The 16,121-nt window shown below is 43.3% G+C and overlaps 1 protein-coding gene across 1 annotated transcript in view; it reads left to right on the forward strand.

The window, feature by feature from the left end:
• Positions 1-6,447: 6,447 nt before the first annotated feature.
• FAM13C (family with sequence similarity 13 member C) overlaps positions 6,448-16,121 on the forward strand; it is a gene marked incomplete at both ends in the record, with an annotated part of 111,724 nt that continues 102,050 nt past the window's right edge. Inside the window, 4 exons of the mRNA XM_084210334.1 lie at positions 6,448-6,472; positions 6,677-6,886; positions 8,592-8,775; positions 13,746-13,881. Coding sequence (XP_084066460.1) covers positions 6,448-6,472; positions 6,677-6,886; positions 8,592-8,775; positions 13,746-13,881 — 555 coding nt within the window. The remainder of the gene's footprint in view (positions 6,473-6,676; positions 6,887-8,591; positions 8,776-13,745; positions 13,882-16,121) is intronic.

Raw genomic sequence — 16,121 nt, forward strand, 5'->3', positions numbered from 1 at the left:
CAAACCATCATTGCAAAAAATTTTGTGTTCCTTTGTGTTTTTCTTTTCATCTTTCTCTTTCTTGGAGAAATTAACCTGGAATCAGCCAATTTCATGATATAGACTGAAATATAATAGAAATACAGACTTCAAATAATTTGTAGGGCCTGAAGAGGAGCTCTACTTGCTTCATTATAATAGTTTTCAGCTTGTGGCTATTTTTGCTGGTGTTCTGCTCTTTAGCAACAACAGCATGATAGTGCCTTTAGATAATGAAGCAACACTGCATTTTGAATGCTGACTTGTTTTCCCTGGAGCAGCATCAAGAAAATGAAGAGGTTTAAGTGCCAGGTGGAGATTAGAGGAAGAAAATGAAATTTGAAACAGGAAGCAGAGAGAGGCAGCCTCCAAAACAACCTTCATGACATTTTACTCTAAAAGAGGAATATTGGCAGTTATTGATCTGTAGCCTGCCAGTCACTTTCAGTTCCACAAAACTGCCAAGGAATTGTGCAGCTTTCTGCAGGTTTTTCAAAAGCCTTTAAAAGAAAGATGATGCTAGAAGGTTTAATGGGCAGGGAAGACAAAAAAAAAAACAAAAACAAAAGGGCCAGCAAGCAGTCTGAGCATTTGCCTCCCACTGTTTCATTGGGCAGTTCTCCACATGCCTGTAATTCAGCTGCCTGGAAACAAGCTCAGCTGAGCCACTTCAGGACAACAACACATCCCCTGCCAGAGATGGGCTCAGATAGAGAGAAGCAGCTCCAAGGCTGCCAGGTGCTGTGTCTCCAGTGGAAGGAGCCTTGCTGTGACTCAGGGATATCTGCTCAGGCACAGCTCTGCACGCGTGTGTACCTGGCTGGTGGAGAAGGGGCAGCTCCCCTGTGCCTGGCTGGCCCTGGCTCTGCAGGCACACCCATCTCTGTCTTCTGGCATCCCCTTTCAGAGAAGACCATCTGAGCAGCTGTGAGCAGAAATCAAGTCAGAGGGGATTCTGCTGGGCTGACAAGGGCTTGCCTGGCAGGAGGTGTGGCCTGTGTGCTCTTCCCATGGGCACAGTAAAAAGCAGTGCAAGTAGCAGCAGGGGAGAGCTGCTTTCTTGTCAGGACAGCAACTCTTCCTTGCTGATAATTTAACTTGGCGAGTAGGCATGGTTGGCAATCAGATTGTGGTGATGAAGGATGTGTGGCAACCAGTCCTTACATCTCTGCTATGACTTTTACCAGCTAAAATGTAGGAAAACTTATATGATACTGTAGTAATCAAGAGAGAGAGATGCCTCATTTCTTGCCAATGATTACCTAATATGAGATGCATTTTTCCATGTCTACTTCTGTCTTGGTTGTAGCTCTTATTTCTATTTTTTCCTTTTTCTTCAGAAGCTGTATAGTTTATCTATCAGGTCTGTATACTATAAAATGTGCAAATTTTCAACATTTACCAAGTTTACTGTTTAGAGTGGCTCCTGATGAATTGGGATAAAATACAAAAATGCTGTGTGTGAGATGGAAACCTGCTTTGAAAGCCAGTAATACAGGTTTGTGTGACAGAACCTCAGCCGTGTGTATCAGCCCTGACTGTTCTTGGTGATAATTCAGGGATGCTTTTATGGGCTTAGCTCCCAAGGGTTCTCAAGGCTGAGGTGGTGCAACTGATGTATCATAGCATGACAGTGCCTTCCCAAAGCCTGCAGCTGGCATCAGCAGAGAGCTGCTTGCCCCAGTGTTTGCTGCTAACCCAGAGCCAGCAGAGCCTCTCCAGCTGGGTGTGGGCCACGGCAGGACTGTCCACATCACATCCCTGGGGGCACGCACTCCCTGCTTGTCTCCTGGGCTTTCTTTCCTCCTTAGCTGGATGCTTGGAGACTCCTGAAGCTGAGACACAGATCACCAAGGTAGCAGAGCAGGCTGCTTGCAGCTTTGAAGAAAAACTTCAATGAACCATGAAGTCTCAGTTAATTATTTTTCTTGCTGCTGTTGTTTTTTACTGCCGCCGACAGTGAGTTTACCTCTGCCCTCTCTCACAGGGATCCTGCTGTTCCTAATGCTGCTGTAAAAGCCTGGTTTTCTAGGGAGCAAAACTAAACTCTTCTGTTTTCCTTTTGTGTTTATCCTTTCTCTATCTTTTTGAAACACCAGCAACCCTCACAAGCGGCCCATTGAGCAGCTGGAGGAGTGGCCCCAGTGGAGAGAGTACAAAGGCAGCCCCTGGTGCTCGTCCAGCCCCTCACACAGCCAGGCTGGGGCACTGCCTTTCCTCACAAGCCTTCCCCTGCCAGCAGGGTGCTGCGAGACCAAAAGCTTTGCTTTTAATTTAGACGTGCCCCTTGAAGTCAGGGTGGCTTCTCAAAGCACCACACATCCTTTTCATACATCTGAAGTCCTGCAGGGGCTGACTTTGATCCAGAGGTTGTGGAGGAAGGGTTGGAATTTCAGCGACACAGTGTGAGCAGTTATATGTTTAATTTGCGCTGCCTGCAACCTCCTCCTCTTTTGTACAGCTGCGATGCGAGGAGAAATCATCCGGAGGGATGCTCGGTGCTGCTCAGTACGAAAGGAAAACCCTGCCCAGGGTTGGGCTCCTTGCCTGCCGGCAGTGGGGCTTGCAGGACCACCTCTCGGCAAGCCTCGTGTGCCCTCTAGCTGCTGCGGGCTCCCAGGGACCGGGGCTGGCTGCATCCTCCGGGAGCCCTGCCCGAGCTTGCAGGCAGGACTTCGAAACAAATTCTTCAATAATTGGAATCACAGAAGCAGTCGAGACCAAGGGGTTGATTGCAGTGGCTGCTGCCTTGTTTGCCGTGCCATGAGTCAGCAGATAAAACTGTGTTTGCTGCTCAGGTGGAGAATTTGTTGTTTGAAAGGTGTTTGCCTACAGTTTACGTGCTGAGCTGAAGCAGGGGGGAGTGACATGTCAGCAGGATGACTCCTGTTGCATCCAGTAAGATGGAAAATCAGAATGTACTGTGGGGCAGGTAGCAAGGAGTTGGAGAGCTGAACATTTTTTGTTTTATTTTGTAGGCTTTGCAGAGGCCTTTTTATGATGTGTTTCTCTGCAGAGTGCAGATCACTGCAGGCTCACTGGCATGGCTAAGGTGACTCTGAGTGCCTGGAGCTTTGGTCTGTCCCAGAGGGACCCAGCAAAGGGCAGGGAGCTGCTGGTGCTCCTGCAAACACAGCGATTAAGGGTTTGAGGTCAGGGAGGCTGGGCAAGCACTGGTCATGGTGGCTGCAGGGCAGAGGAGTTGAATGCAGCAGGGAGGGGATGTTACACCAAAATGCCTCCTGTGCCCTCAGCCACGAGCACAGAGCACCACACTGCTGTGAGAGAGCGCTCACACTTGCTTCTCTCTTTTATCATTCATATTTAGCAGTGTTGGAGTACAGCACCATTAGCCCAAGGACCTCCTGTGGGCCCAGCAGCTTGAACAGGCTGAGCAGCCCTAGTTGTGGTGGTGGGCACAGGGGGAGCTTGGCTGCAGAGATGAGGCCAGGCTGAACAGCCACAGCTGTGGTGATGGGCACAGCATTTCTAACAGGTTAAATAGCCACAGCTGTGGTGATGGGCACAGCATTTCTAACAGGTTAAATAGCCACAGCTGTGGTGATGGGCACAGCATTTCTAACAGGTTAAATAGCCACAGCTGTGGTGATGGGCACAGCATTTCTAACAGGTTAAATAGCCACAGCTGTGGTGATGGGCACAGCATTTCTAACAGGTTAAATAGCCACAGCTGTGGTGATGGGCATAGGTGGGGTTTGTCTGTAGAGATAGGCCAGGCTGAGGGGTGGTGGGGAGGATGTGGATTTTTCTGGGTCCAGCTCCATAGGTAGAGGAAGGAAGCCCTAAGCCACAGCACTTTTCAGAGCTTATAGAGGGATCTTGTGGAGAGGTAAGTGGGCTAAAATTCTGCACTAGTTTTTAAGTGGTATTCCTTCTGCTAAGGAAGTGGGAGCTGTCTTTGCAGCCTGTGCTGCCTCAGCGTGGTGTTGGAGTAACTCTTCCTTTTCTAGTGCTCCACCAAGGGGTCTGGTTCAGCACCTCTACCATTTTTTTGCCTTATGTGTTTTGCTTCTGCTTCACATGTACCCTACTAAGCTTGTGTAAAAAATCTCTCTCAATTAGATTTAACTGCAACACTGCTTCTTTATGACTTATTTCCCAGGACAAGGCTTTGTATCTGAAACAATTATAAAGGGTGTTAGGCTTAATTGCATCTTCATATTTTAAAATAACTGGCTGGGTCCTTACCCATGTGTTGGCCAAAATGATTGTGTATGTGTTATATAAACAAGTAGCTATAATGTATATGCAGAGGGTCACCTATAGTATTTTCCTTGCTACTGTAGCAGGCAGGAGGGACAGCAGGCAGTAGGAATATCTGCAAATCTGCATTGCAGAAACCCACTCAAGAGCAAATATCAGGCCCAGGAGCAGTGTGGCTTGGGAAGCTGTGGCATTGTGTGTGGTAGGTGCCATGGAAACATCTCCTGGTGGTAACTCAGCCCTCAGCTTGTGCAAGGTGCCTCCACAGGGAAGTGCTGGCTGCAAGCAGTCCTCTTTTACTATGAGTTAATTTCTACCTTCCACCAACTCTGGAGGGAAACCACTGATTAAGGTGATGCCTAGCAATTATCCTATGATAAGCTAATTGCAGAGGAACAGCCCCATGGCTGCAGTGATCTCTGGCCAGGCTGCACGGCTTTGTGGAGGGGAAGAAAGGTGATGGTGTCTTGGAGCAGCACAGCTGAAACACTGGCACTCTGCTGCAGCCTGACATGGGAGCAGGCGCCTCCCTTTCCATTTGTGTAAGTGAACTTAAATCTGGCTGCTTCACTCCTTCCTCACACCCTTCCTCCTTTCTCTGCTCCATCTGAGAGGGGAAAAGGGAGGGATTTACAGTCATGGTGCACAGATATTTTAGAGGCTTTTTGTAACACCTCCTAGCTTATATACAAAAATGCTGTAGAATATGTTTGGCACATGCTGATATTTGTTCTTTTTAGATAACTATTCATGCTGTAACACTAACATCACAGCCTAAGCTTTCCTATGTACTGAAAGAGCAAAATGGCCTGGGGTGTTTCGAGTGCTGTGTGTGCTTTTGCCATGGCAGCAGAGCTGGCCTGGAGCTCCAGCTCATGGCTTTGCTGCAGGCGTGTGTGAAAAACAGCTTCACTAAGGCAGTTCAGCTTCAAACCCACAGGAAAATCTTTCCTTTTTCCTTCTGAAAACATAGTAATAAAAAAAACATTGATAAAGAGGCTGGTTTGAGATAATGCTACCAAAAAAAATAATTAAAATCCCCTTTAGATAATATTTAAATAGTCCTAGTGCAGAAATGGTAAGTCCAGGTTTGGACTTGTGCTCTCCTTGCCTGGTAGGAATGAGGATGAAATGCAGCAATTACTGTGGGCCATGGCACCTGCCTGCCAGGCAAGCAAGGGACTTAGGGGAGGTGGGAAAGAGGGCAGGGCAGCCAGGACTCCTTTCACAGTGCCGGGCAGAATTTCCCCTTTTTTAAAATATTCTTGAGGGATATTAATGTTAAATACATAATTATTACTTTTATTTTTACATGTATCTGAGCATCTATTTAGAAATGTGTTTCTAAAGCCTCCCCAGGTGGCTCTGAGGGGCTGCAGAGCTGGCTGGGCACAGCCGGGGCAGCCCCGTCCTCACAGAGCCCCTCAGCCGCCCTCAGGGACAGGACCCCCCGCCAGAGCCCACAGACCCCCCACGCCCTGCTAGCATGGAAAAGCAGCTTCCTTCATCAGACAGGATGACAAGTGCAAGCTGTTTGTGATTTCTTATGCTTTTGCATCAGTTGTTGGGGGAAGAATATTGGAATAACTGGGTGAGCAGAAAGGAACCTCTTCCTAGGCTTGCGCCATGGCTGCCGCTGAAATTCCACTTCTGGTTCCTCCGTAATCTCGTATTATTTTTATCTTCAGGAATTAGGTAGAAGTTCATAGGTTTCATGGAACTGGAAGGCTGTGCACTGGTACAGGGTCAGCTTTTTCCTGATTTTGGGGCTCTTTTGAGGGGTAGTGGCCCCTCTCTGTCCTGACCAGCCCATCTGCCTCAACACAGGGCCCCTTTTCGCTGACTGTAGGGGTGAGGGGGCTTTACTGGAGTTTGCCCCATCACAGGTCTCACCTCAGCTCTACAGAAGAATATTAGTAAGAATATACAGTAGAAAAAAAATCTGTACTAAGATGCTACAAAGAAGACAATAATTTTGCCCAAGTTGGAAATCTTTGGAGGTTAAAATAATAAAAGCTGGTCAATGTTTACCACTTGCCTGTTTTTATTCCCCAGCAATCATTCTCTTCTATACAAGTTAGGCACACAAGAAATAAAGTTTCACCAGAGCTACAGTTCAGCAGAGACAGAAGCACATTTGGTGTTCCTCTGGAAACCCTTGAAGAGGATGCAAAGCAATGTGGCATTCCCTCTCTTGTGACACAGATGGTGGAGTACCTGGAGGTATTTGGTAAGTTCATATTTTTCCTGCTTGGCTTATGTAAACTGATATCCTTTGTTTAAGCTTTACTTTTCAGCTGTAAATTCTGGAAGATCCTTATTTACAACTATTGTGCTTTCTTAAAGGAGCTCTTGCTTTTTGAACTCCAGTTCTCAGCACAAAGACGTGGTTAAGTAAACAAGCACTGCTCACTGTTCTGCATTTCTTACACAGGTCTGGAGCGTGTCGGTATATTTCGGGTTGGTGGCTCAGCAAATAAAATCAAGGAATTAAGGCAGAAGTACAATCAAGGGGAAAAAGTAGACCTTATTAACGATGGAGATGTTGATTCTGTGGCCAGTCTCCTGAAGCTCTTTCTGAAAGAACTACCAGTGGCTGTTTTTCCAGACAATATTTGTTCTGGCTTGCTAAAAACTTTCCAAGGTACAGAACGGGCGCCTTCCAAGCTTATGTCCATTCTCGACAGTGACAGATAATGTGTTCTTTACACTTTCTATAAACAAGGTTTTGTGTTTCCTTAACCTGAATCTGATGTTTAATTGCTTTGGAGGGACCAGGCATCTACGAACTTGTCTTTTTAAAATTCATTAAGTCTTTTGGGTTCTCTTCCTTCCTGTGGCAATGAATTCTGTAATCCAATCCTGTTTTCTTTGAGAAAGCTCTTCTTCTGCATGCTTTCTTTTTTAAATTGTATACCATACTAATTACTGAGATAATATTTTTAGTTTTAATGTAATCACCACCATAATGCTGCTTGTGTCTTTATGTAGCTACTGCCTCACTTCTCTCTTTTCCAAGCTGAAGCCTCTTTTTTTTTTTATTTAACCTTCCCTGTTAAAGGAGGTTTTTGTTCACATCACTCTTCTTATTTAGAACTGTATTTTCAGTTAGCATTTATTTTTCCAGTCCTCTTATAATCTTGGACAGCAGTGTGTGGAGCAGCGTGCAAAGCCCAGAGCACCCCAGCAGCCCTCTGCCTGTCCCCTGTTTGTGCCTGCAGTGGCTGAGCTCTGTTCTCAGTCTGCTGGTGATTCTGACTGGTAGCTAATTCAGGTGTTTGCATAAAAATAAATGGCTTCTGCGGGTTACTTTGCTGACTGCTTTTGTTCGAAGTGCCTGTGTAGGAGTTTACAAAGAAAGAGAAAGGAAGCAGTTTCATGAACTGTGAAAGTCTGTCCAGAATGACCTATGGGGCTTTTGCGAGCACTTTGTTTTTTCTACCCTGGACAGTCTTGCTGTTATTTTTTATTTTTTCTTCTTCATCCCCTTTTCCATTTCACTCATTAATCAGTTGAGCACCATGGGCCTTGGCCTGCACAGAATGTGTTTTTAGGGCTAAAATTGCCCTCAAGGGCATGATTTGCTCATAAGCAATGTCAAAGCTACGCAGATGTGTCCTGGTGATCTATGGCAAATTTGAGCAACAGCTGCCAACTATTGAGCAGTACTGTCCTCAATTCTAGTAACCAGGAGACTTTATCCTACTGATATGGAACTGCTGATCAAATGGAGTTGTTTGTGAACCCGTTTTCTGCCTTGGTACCCTTCTTTGAAGAATACAAAACAAGAAAATGTTAAGTATCCCCAATTTAGAATTTTAAGCATCTCTTGTGTAACTGCAGTTGCATATTTATAGAGCAAAGATGTTTTGAGTCTGAGAGCTACCAATTAGTCAGGAAATGAAGATGATGTGGGGCTGAAAGGCTACAATTTCTCATTCCTCTTAATGAGAATCATACAGCATGTGTAACATCTCTTGGGAGAGACAAGGCTGACAACCTTGTACCGTCTTTCAAGGCAGCTTTGAGGATTCAGGTACATGACTCCTGCCTGCAATTTCATTAGGAAAGCAGCAAGCGCTGATGATTCTGCCTTAAGAGGAAAAATATCAGAAACGGCGAGTGTAAAACTCAGTATCTGGAAAATCCATGGTTCTCAAATATTCATAAGTGAAAAACATATATCAAAATTTAGTGTACAAAATCCTGTTTGGGATGTATTTATTCTTCACATTGTTCTAATATGTTTTAAAACCTTCCTTCTTACTTATATCTAATGTCTGTGATGAAATTGTGTTGGTATGAGGAATATCTATGCTATAAGTTTGGATTTGTTTTTTTTTCCCCAGAATACAAAATCAACACAAAGGAATGCATAGAGAACCTGAGACAGTTGCTCAGCTGCCTGCCCAAAGCCCATCAAAACCTTCTTCAGTTCCTGTCTGCTTTCCTGTTAAAGGTGGCAGCCTACAGTGCAGTGAATTTCATGACTCTGGAAAACCTGGCCATCGTGTTTGGACCTGTTCTGTTCAAGTGAGTCCTCTCTACTCAGCTGCCTCAAACAGCACAAGGTCACACCTCACAGGGAGGCTTTCTGTCATAACTCTGTGTCCAATAAGAGTGGAGCATTTTGTAAGTTCAGTGTTTATATGGTGTGTTGTGGGCAGATGTGGCAGTTCCTGAGCTGGCTGATCCCTTTCATTCTATTGGGCACTGACTAGACAGGGCAAGCCTCAAGTAAGAAACCATACCAAGAGACATGAGGGATAGAAAGCTGTTTAATGACAGCTACTTCTCTTTTTTGAGCCAAGATAAGTGCTGGCTGTGGGGGCTACTTAGTTGTTCAATTTGATTCTGAAAAGTTTACCCCCACTTTGGCCTTGCAACAGCATTTGATATCAGAGAGTTTAATCCCTGTTATCAAGAAAGAGAAGCAACTCATTCTGCCCTTGCCACTAAAATTCAAGTTGACATCCGAGCTGAGCAGTGAATGCTTGGCTGGAGTTAGAGAAGTCATGTGTGGGGTAGTGGTGAGTGGGCACAAAACTGGAAGCTAAAAACGAGAGGTGGGCCAACATGCCAGGCAAGTCAAGGTGATAAGAAGGAACAGCCTAGTGTGATCAGATAATGGAGGATTTTCCCTTTCACTGTTGACATTAGAGGATGTTAAAATATTTATACCTGTTACAACTTGTAAGTCTTTGTTCTAGTGGATCACAACCACTCCAGATTAATATGAGCTGTAAGCCAATGACACTTTACAAAATATATCTATCAGCAGTTAACATCTTCTATGCAGTAAAAAGCCTTATTATTCAGTTGGGTGTTTTATGGCAAGCCAAGTTCATTTTAAATTATATATTCATCAAAATTGGTGCCCAGCATCAATGACAGGCTTTGTTTTGTGGAAATGGACTTTTAAGCCTTGCTGCTGTTTCATAGGTCTCTATATGTGGTCTCAGTTTTCCTGCTCTGTGGGTTTATTACCAGGTCAACCAGAATTTAACCTTTGGACGTGATACAAGTTTATATCTTTAACAAAAGCACAGGAAGAGAATCTAACAAGATGTGGTGTGGTTGGAACTATGCCACTCTGTCCTCTGGGAAAAAACCTCACCATGGAGGATATTCAGCAGTGCAACAAAGCAGTTCTGCAACCAGACCCCAAGTTCCTTAATATCTGAATACTAAAGTTAGTAAATGAGTGGAGACAGACAAGGTTTATTTATCAGTGTTTGGATTAGTTGCGTGGTGATACTTATGAGCATTGATACTAAAAGGCCTTCACCAAGAATCTATCCCTTGGCCCCCACATTAACTCAAAAAGCGCTTCACTGACTGTCACTTTTCTGCCACCAGGTGACATTTGCTCTCCCCTGGGGCTTCTGTGCACGCACATGCATGCAAGAAGACTTTGTTCCTTTATCTCATTCCCAAATTATCCCTATGTGTGCCCACTGATTCCTGTATCTGCACATAAGGATCCAGTGTGCTCCCTTATTGATTGATGAGCTGCTTCAGTTTTTAAATATCTCACTCTACTGGGACATGGCCCAACTACTTCTGAACATGTGCCTTTGCCTGGATTTAAGGTACATTCAGTGCTAAACTGAACACTTGTGGCCTGACCTGTCTGAGAAGCCTTGAAAGCAATCAGCACGGGGTTTCCCTGCCAGTGACTGGTCAAGACAACAGCTACCATAAATAGAAGTATGTCTGCCCTATAAATGTTATCTCCACCTCTTTAAAGTCATTCTGATCTCACCAGCTCTTGTAGACAGCCCAGTAAATCTGGAGCTCGGGTTTGTTTGGGGTTTTTTCGTTTGTTTTTTTGTTTGTTTTTTTGTTTGTTGTTGTTGTTGGTTTTTTTTTTTTTTTGTAAAACATTTAACAACATGGTGCTGTGCTTGAGTTACCTCCTAGGGTTATGAAAAATCCTCTTTTTGGTAGTTGGGCGGAGAGAAGAGCCTTGAAACTGGCACTGTCAGTGGGATTGCTCTATACCACTTCCTGAGGCCTTCAATGATTCAGAATAAATCATTGGTATTGTCCTGTACAGCAGCAAAATTCAAGGTAGTCAGCTGTGGCAAATCAAATCTGCTGACACAGGGGAAAAAGTCATAAATATCCTTTATGTCTTTCAGAGCAAGAATTAGTGCAATTATCTGGCACATTATGAAACATTTGGCAGCCAGAGTGTAGGAAATTGGGACATGTTGGGTGGTACCTGCTATAGTTGTTCAGTGTAAATGTGAAGGTCATGGAAAAAACTGCTTTTAGATCTAATCTGCAGAAGTCCTCCATGCATTTGCTGGAATTAACCTTCTGGAGGTAATGGCAGCTCCTCGTATGGCATAAATTCATTGCAGGTGTTAAAACTGTTCTTCATGTGTTCTGGCAATCTGCATTTTTGTGAAATTTCTTCCTTCTTTGACACTAAACAAAGATGTTTAGGAGCCTTTTTACTTTAAATTTCTTACCTATTTATATTCAAGTGTAAATTCTGTCTATGATTATCACCTATCTCAGTATTTTGGCACCTTTTTTGTGAGTAGGAATATTCTGTAGTTAGAACATGGAACCCTCAGGCCTTGGAACACAAAAGTAGAATATTAAACTTTTATATTATAAGCCTATACTGTGCATACTTTGTGATTTGTAGCTATTGTAACACAAAAATTATAAGGTTTAGTATGGGTAATATATTGCAAGTCTCATTAGAGGACCATGGAAAACTGGTTTTGCTCTCCTAGTATCTGTAAATGCTTATGAGAATACTTTTATCAGAGACCCGACTGATGTTGCCTAAATTTCCATGGTTACTTTGTTATGCTTCCTCTTGGTAAAGAGATTTTTAGTTCTGGTCTCAGTGAGCAATTCTTGCATGAGTGCACAAGGACTCCAGCCAGCCAGCTGTTTGCTTCCACTCACTTTGACTCATTGTTTCTGTAAATTTGCAGCAAGCCTGTGGCAGCAGGGAACCTTGGCAGATCTTCTGGACAAAGCCAAGGCAGGGGACTTGTGTGGACTTTTTAGCCTGCGCTTTGTGGCAAAGCAGCTTTGAAAGTTTTAGACTCACTTGAGAAAATCAGTAGCTAATTCCTGATGGTCAAGTTTTACTTGTTTCTTATTTGCAGTGAATGTTCTCCTGGGTTTTGTACTACAACCGATTATGGGGTTTTTGTAGGGAGGTGCAGAATACACCTCAGTATCTCTGCTCTTCCTAGGATCGTGTGCCTGGATTTAGCAGTAGGGGAACCTGGCTCCACCTTACTGTCACCCCAATAATGCAGTTTCTGGTAGCAGCAGAAGCATCTGAACAGGCAGGAAGTATTGTTTCACAAAATTAATTCAAAGTCATTGTAGAAGGTGGCTGAAGAGAAAACTAGAAGTGTATTCTCTATATTTGGAATGCACACCTGTTGCCACCCATGAATATCTGCTGATGAGACATTGATATTTGGAGTCAGCTGTCTCATCCCAGTCTATAGTTTAGATCTGTTTTAGGAGGGAATGAGAACTAGGCACTCAAACATGGTTTGCTAATAAGGGGAAGGAGGATTCAATGAGAGGTCTGAGAGCCATTTATCTTCCTGAGTAGCTTGTGCAGTGCTCCTTCTGGTAAGGAGTTAACAGCTGGTAGAGGTGGATTCAGGAACAGTTGTCTAAGCAAATGAAAGAAAGTCAAAAAGAAGACTAAGGACTAAAAATATGGCTTGTCTGGCCTGTGAGCTGAGGGTGTTGATGTTTGGTAAGTGATGAATAATCTCTTAGGATTGTATGCAGCAAAGGCTATTGCTCAGTCAACCAGGTTTTACAAGCAGCCTTGTTTATTGTGGAGAAACTGAGTCCGTCCCAAGAAAAATGGGAATGCAAGAAAGAGAAGTGTTAACTAATCCTAAAGAAGGACCTGATGACACAGTGGTTCATCCTGTAAATCTCTCTATGTTATACCTGGCTATAACCCTGCTTAAACCTTCTGCTTCCAAAAGGAGCCCAAACTTAAGTCCTTACAGAAACAACAGTAAGTTTACAAAAGAGGAACACGAATGAAAGCAATTGGACTGGGCCCAATGTGTATATTTGTACTTTAAAATTGCAAATGAATAATGAATGTACTCATTTGGCAAACAGAAGACTGGTGTATTCATGCTCCACATTAGTCTCCAGAGTTTATTAATTTCTTGTTTAAATATTAATATTGTGCTGGGTGTAACTGAGTTGGTGCAGCATGGCTGGAGAAGCTCCATTAAGGGCACAGCGTTTATGTAAATGTTCTCCAAGCTTCCAAATAGTTGGCAGGGGGTAATACATGAGTCTTTCAGGGGTTGAGATTAAAATCCTATGTAAAGAATCCTTTTAATTAAATTATTCTGACTTGACAGGGACAGTAAAAATTCAACTACTATTCATAAAAAACCTAAAAAATATGGGACGATCAAGCAAGAAAGAAAAACCCAACCTAAACTCAACATAGTTAATGGGAACATCTGGAATTTCCACTTCCTGATATAACTGATGTGTACAGATTTATAAATTAATACACTGAAGCAGTTTATTACCTGTGGGTTTTTTTTTCCAGACAGTTCTGGTAATAAGACATTCTAGTGATCAAAACTCACTTTCATAAATGAAGGTAGAACAAACCCACTTGTTTCCACCCCAATGCCAGTGAGCAATGGCAGATTGATAGGGTGCTTTGTTTTTTTGCTTATCCTTTTCACCCTTGATTTTGTGAACCTCATGTCTGGGCTCCTGTCAGGTTCCTACTCCTCTGCTGTGCTGCCCCAAAAACTGACTGTGTTGTGAGCCATTGCAGCAAAGTTGGGGCTCTGTCCCTGTAAAGGTCCTGCTGTTGTGAACTCCCCAAGCTCCAGTGGTCACTGTCCCAGCAATTGCTGCTTTGCTGAATTACCTTGGCTACTGGCTGGGCTCCCTGTGTCACTCAGTATCAGCCCTTGATCTGAGAGCTCCTAAGATTAACCCATCTCCTCTTCCTTTAGGATTCCTGTCAGTCCCTTGGCTTGTGAAGAACAAAGGCTTTACAATGGCCTCCTGCTGTATTTGCTCCAACATCAGGAGATGCTTTTTGTTGACTGGGACCCTTGTTTCTCACAGAGACAAGCAGATGGCCTTCAGGTAAGAAAGTTGCAGCAAGAAATCAAAAGTGCTTCATTAGTTGAAACCCAGAATTGGAAACACATTTGCTTAAACATAGTGTAATTAATGACTGTACCTTGTAGACAGCAATGTAAATATTCATGATATACCTAAGCTGGAGAGGAAACATGAGTGTTAAAATTCTAATTTGGGAAAACATGCAAGTGCAAAAGCAAAAGGTCAAGAAAGAAATCACAAGCTGTTCTACTTTAAATATATTAATGCCAAGCTTTGTTAGATCAAAGCCACTGGATTTTTCCTTGAGTGAAACACATTTTATTTTGTATGTTTTTGTCCATACATTGATGATGCAGGAAAGCAAAATCAGGTTTGGAACCCCTCTCTTATTTTTTAGAACTCACTGTGTATGTTCCGGCCTCTCCTTGGGTGTCTTCTAAAACATTGCTAGCTCTTGCATTCATTTTTTGTCTCTTTGTTGAAAATCTTGTGGGGGAAGAAATATGATAGACAAATCCTGGTTTAGAGAGAGGGTCAATATAAATCTTGCTTTCACTTTGTGATGTGGTGTATCATTACTGCTTAACTTGAAATTGATTTTTGGAAAAAGACATGAAGGAAATGCAGCAAACCCTGCAGTTTAATACTCCACTGTGCAGTTTTGTGCTCCTTGAGGTTCACGGTGAGGCTGGCAGCAGTGTGCCAGGTCAAGTGATGGACTGTGGAAGAGATTAGCACTGCATGTAAATGTGGGTGATGATATTTGTGTTTATGACTCCTTAATTTTCTGTCTTCTTTCTCCAAGTATCCCTGTTAAGGAAAGCTAGCAGACTTTTCATACAAAGTTAAAGTCAGTATTTAGAACATATTACATATCCCAAAGAGAATATTGGGACTGTAATGTTCTTTGGAAGCTTTCTTTGAAAACAAAACCTGTACAGACACAGGTATAAAGAATGTGCTGTACTGATAAAAGGATGTTTCTGAAATATTGCTTCAATGCCCCAAGACATGGCCCCAAATGACACTCTTTAAGTGTGAAACTAGGATTGTTTCACACTTAAGCAGTGTTGAACTCATGCTCCCAGCTCCCCTTTCTCTCTGAACAAGTGCCGTGTCACTACCACCTCTGGGAGTTTCTGAAACCAGTACTCAAATGAGCACGCAAAATAAAAATATTGTCTGTCCCAAGACATCTGTTTGCAAAGCTAGAGGAAGCATCAGCAGCTAAAAGAAATTGGAGAGGTATTAGGGAAGCCAGGAAACCAGGCTTTCACTCGCAGTGCTTTTGTTTTAGAACCAGCTTCACTCCCTGTGATTCTGCAAAATGTCACAGTCTGTCTGGAATTGTGGTGATGTGGGAAAGAATTCTGCTGAAAAGCTGCTTTCAAGTTCTTTAATAAAGCCTCAGACAAGGCATAGCCATGGGGTACTCTCCTGCTCTGAGGTAAGATTATGAAAGAAATCCCATCTGTGGGTAAGAAGGGAATTCAGTATTCTGTGGCTGATCTTGTTTTTGTAATTTTTGGCAGGAAACTCGGTACATTGGATAGGTATCCTTCATCTTTCATAATATAACAATTACTCAAGGTCCTCTAAACTAGAAACATCAAAGTTAGGTTTACAAACTAAACATATTAAAAGTCCATGTTTTTCTTCCAGTAAAACAAGCAAAAAGTGAAATAGCAAACCTGGCTCAGATTTCTTGTTGCGTCCTGGAAATGAAACTTTTTTTTTCTGGCTTTTACACAGATACTTGCATTTGGACTACTTAATTCCTCTGATTTTATTGCTGGGTTGTCTTTTCCTGCCCCCCCCCCCCCCCCCCCCCCTTTCCATGTTTTAAAGTTAACCTGAGCTCTGTCACAGTAAATCCATGCCAGTCTGGCAGGCCTGCCACACAGCTGACAAGACTTAACCCTCAGTTTTGTTGTTTGTGGGCTGAAATGGGCAGATGGATTGTTCTGAGCACAGTTCTTAGTGTCTCAAAGTTCCAAGAGCCATGCCACTGACACTGTGTGTGCTGGCTGATTCAGACTGACAGACTGGGAGAAGGAGTTTTGGGTTTAAGTTTTTTGTAAATAGCCCACTGTCTCCAACCCAGGGTAATAGTTCTGAATTATTACCCTGGGCTGGAGACAGTGGGCTATTTACAGCCACCAATTATATATAAAGATAGTGGTTTAAAGTTATATCCCAGCCATGATGTATTTTAACTTGTCCTTTTTTCCTGTGTGTTGTACATATATTTTTCACCATTA

Source organism: Fringilla coelebs (assembly GCF_963513975.1).
Source record: "Fringilla coelebs genome assembly, chromosome: 8".
NCBI classification, from domain to species: domain Eukaryota; kingdom Metazoa; phylum Chordata; class Aves; order Passeriformes; family Fringillidae; genus Fringilla; species Fringilla coelebs.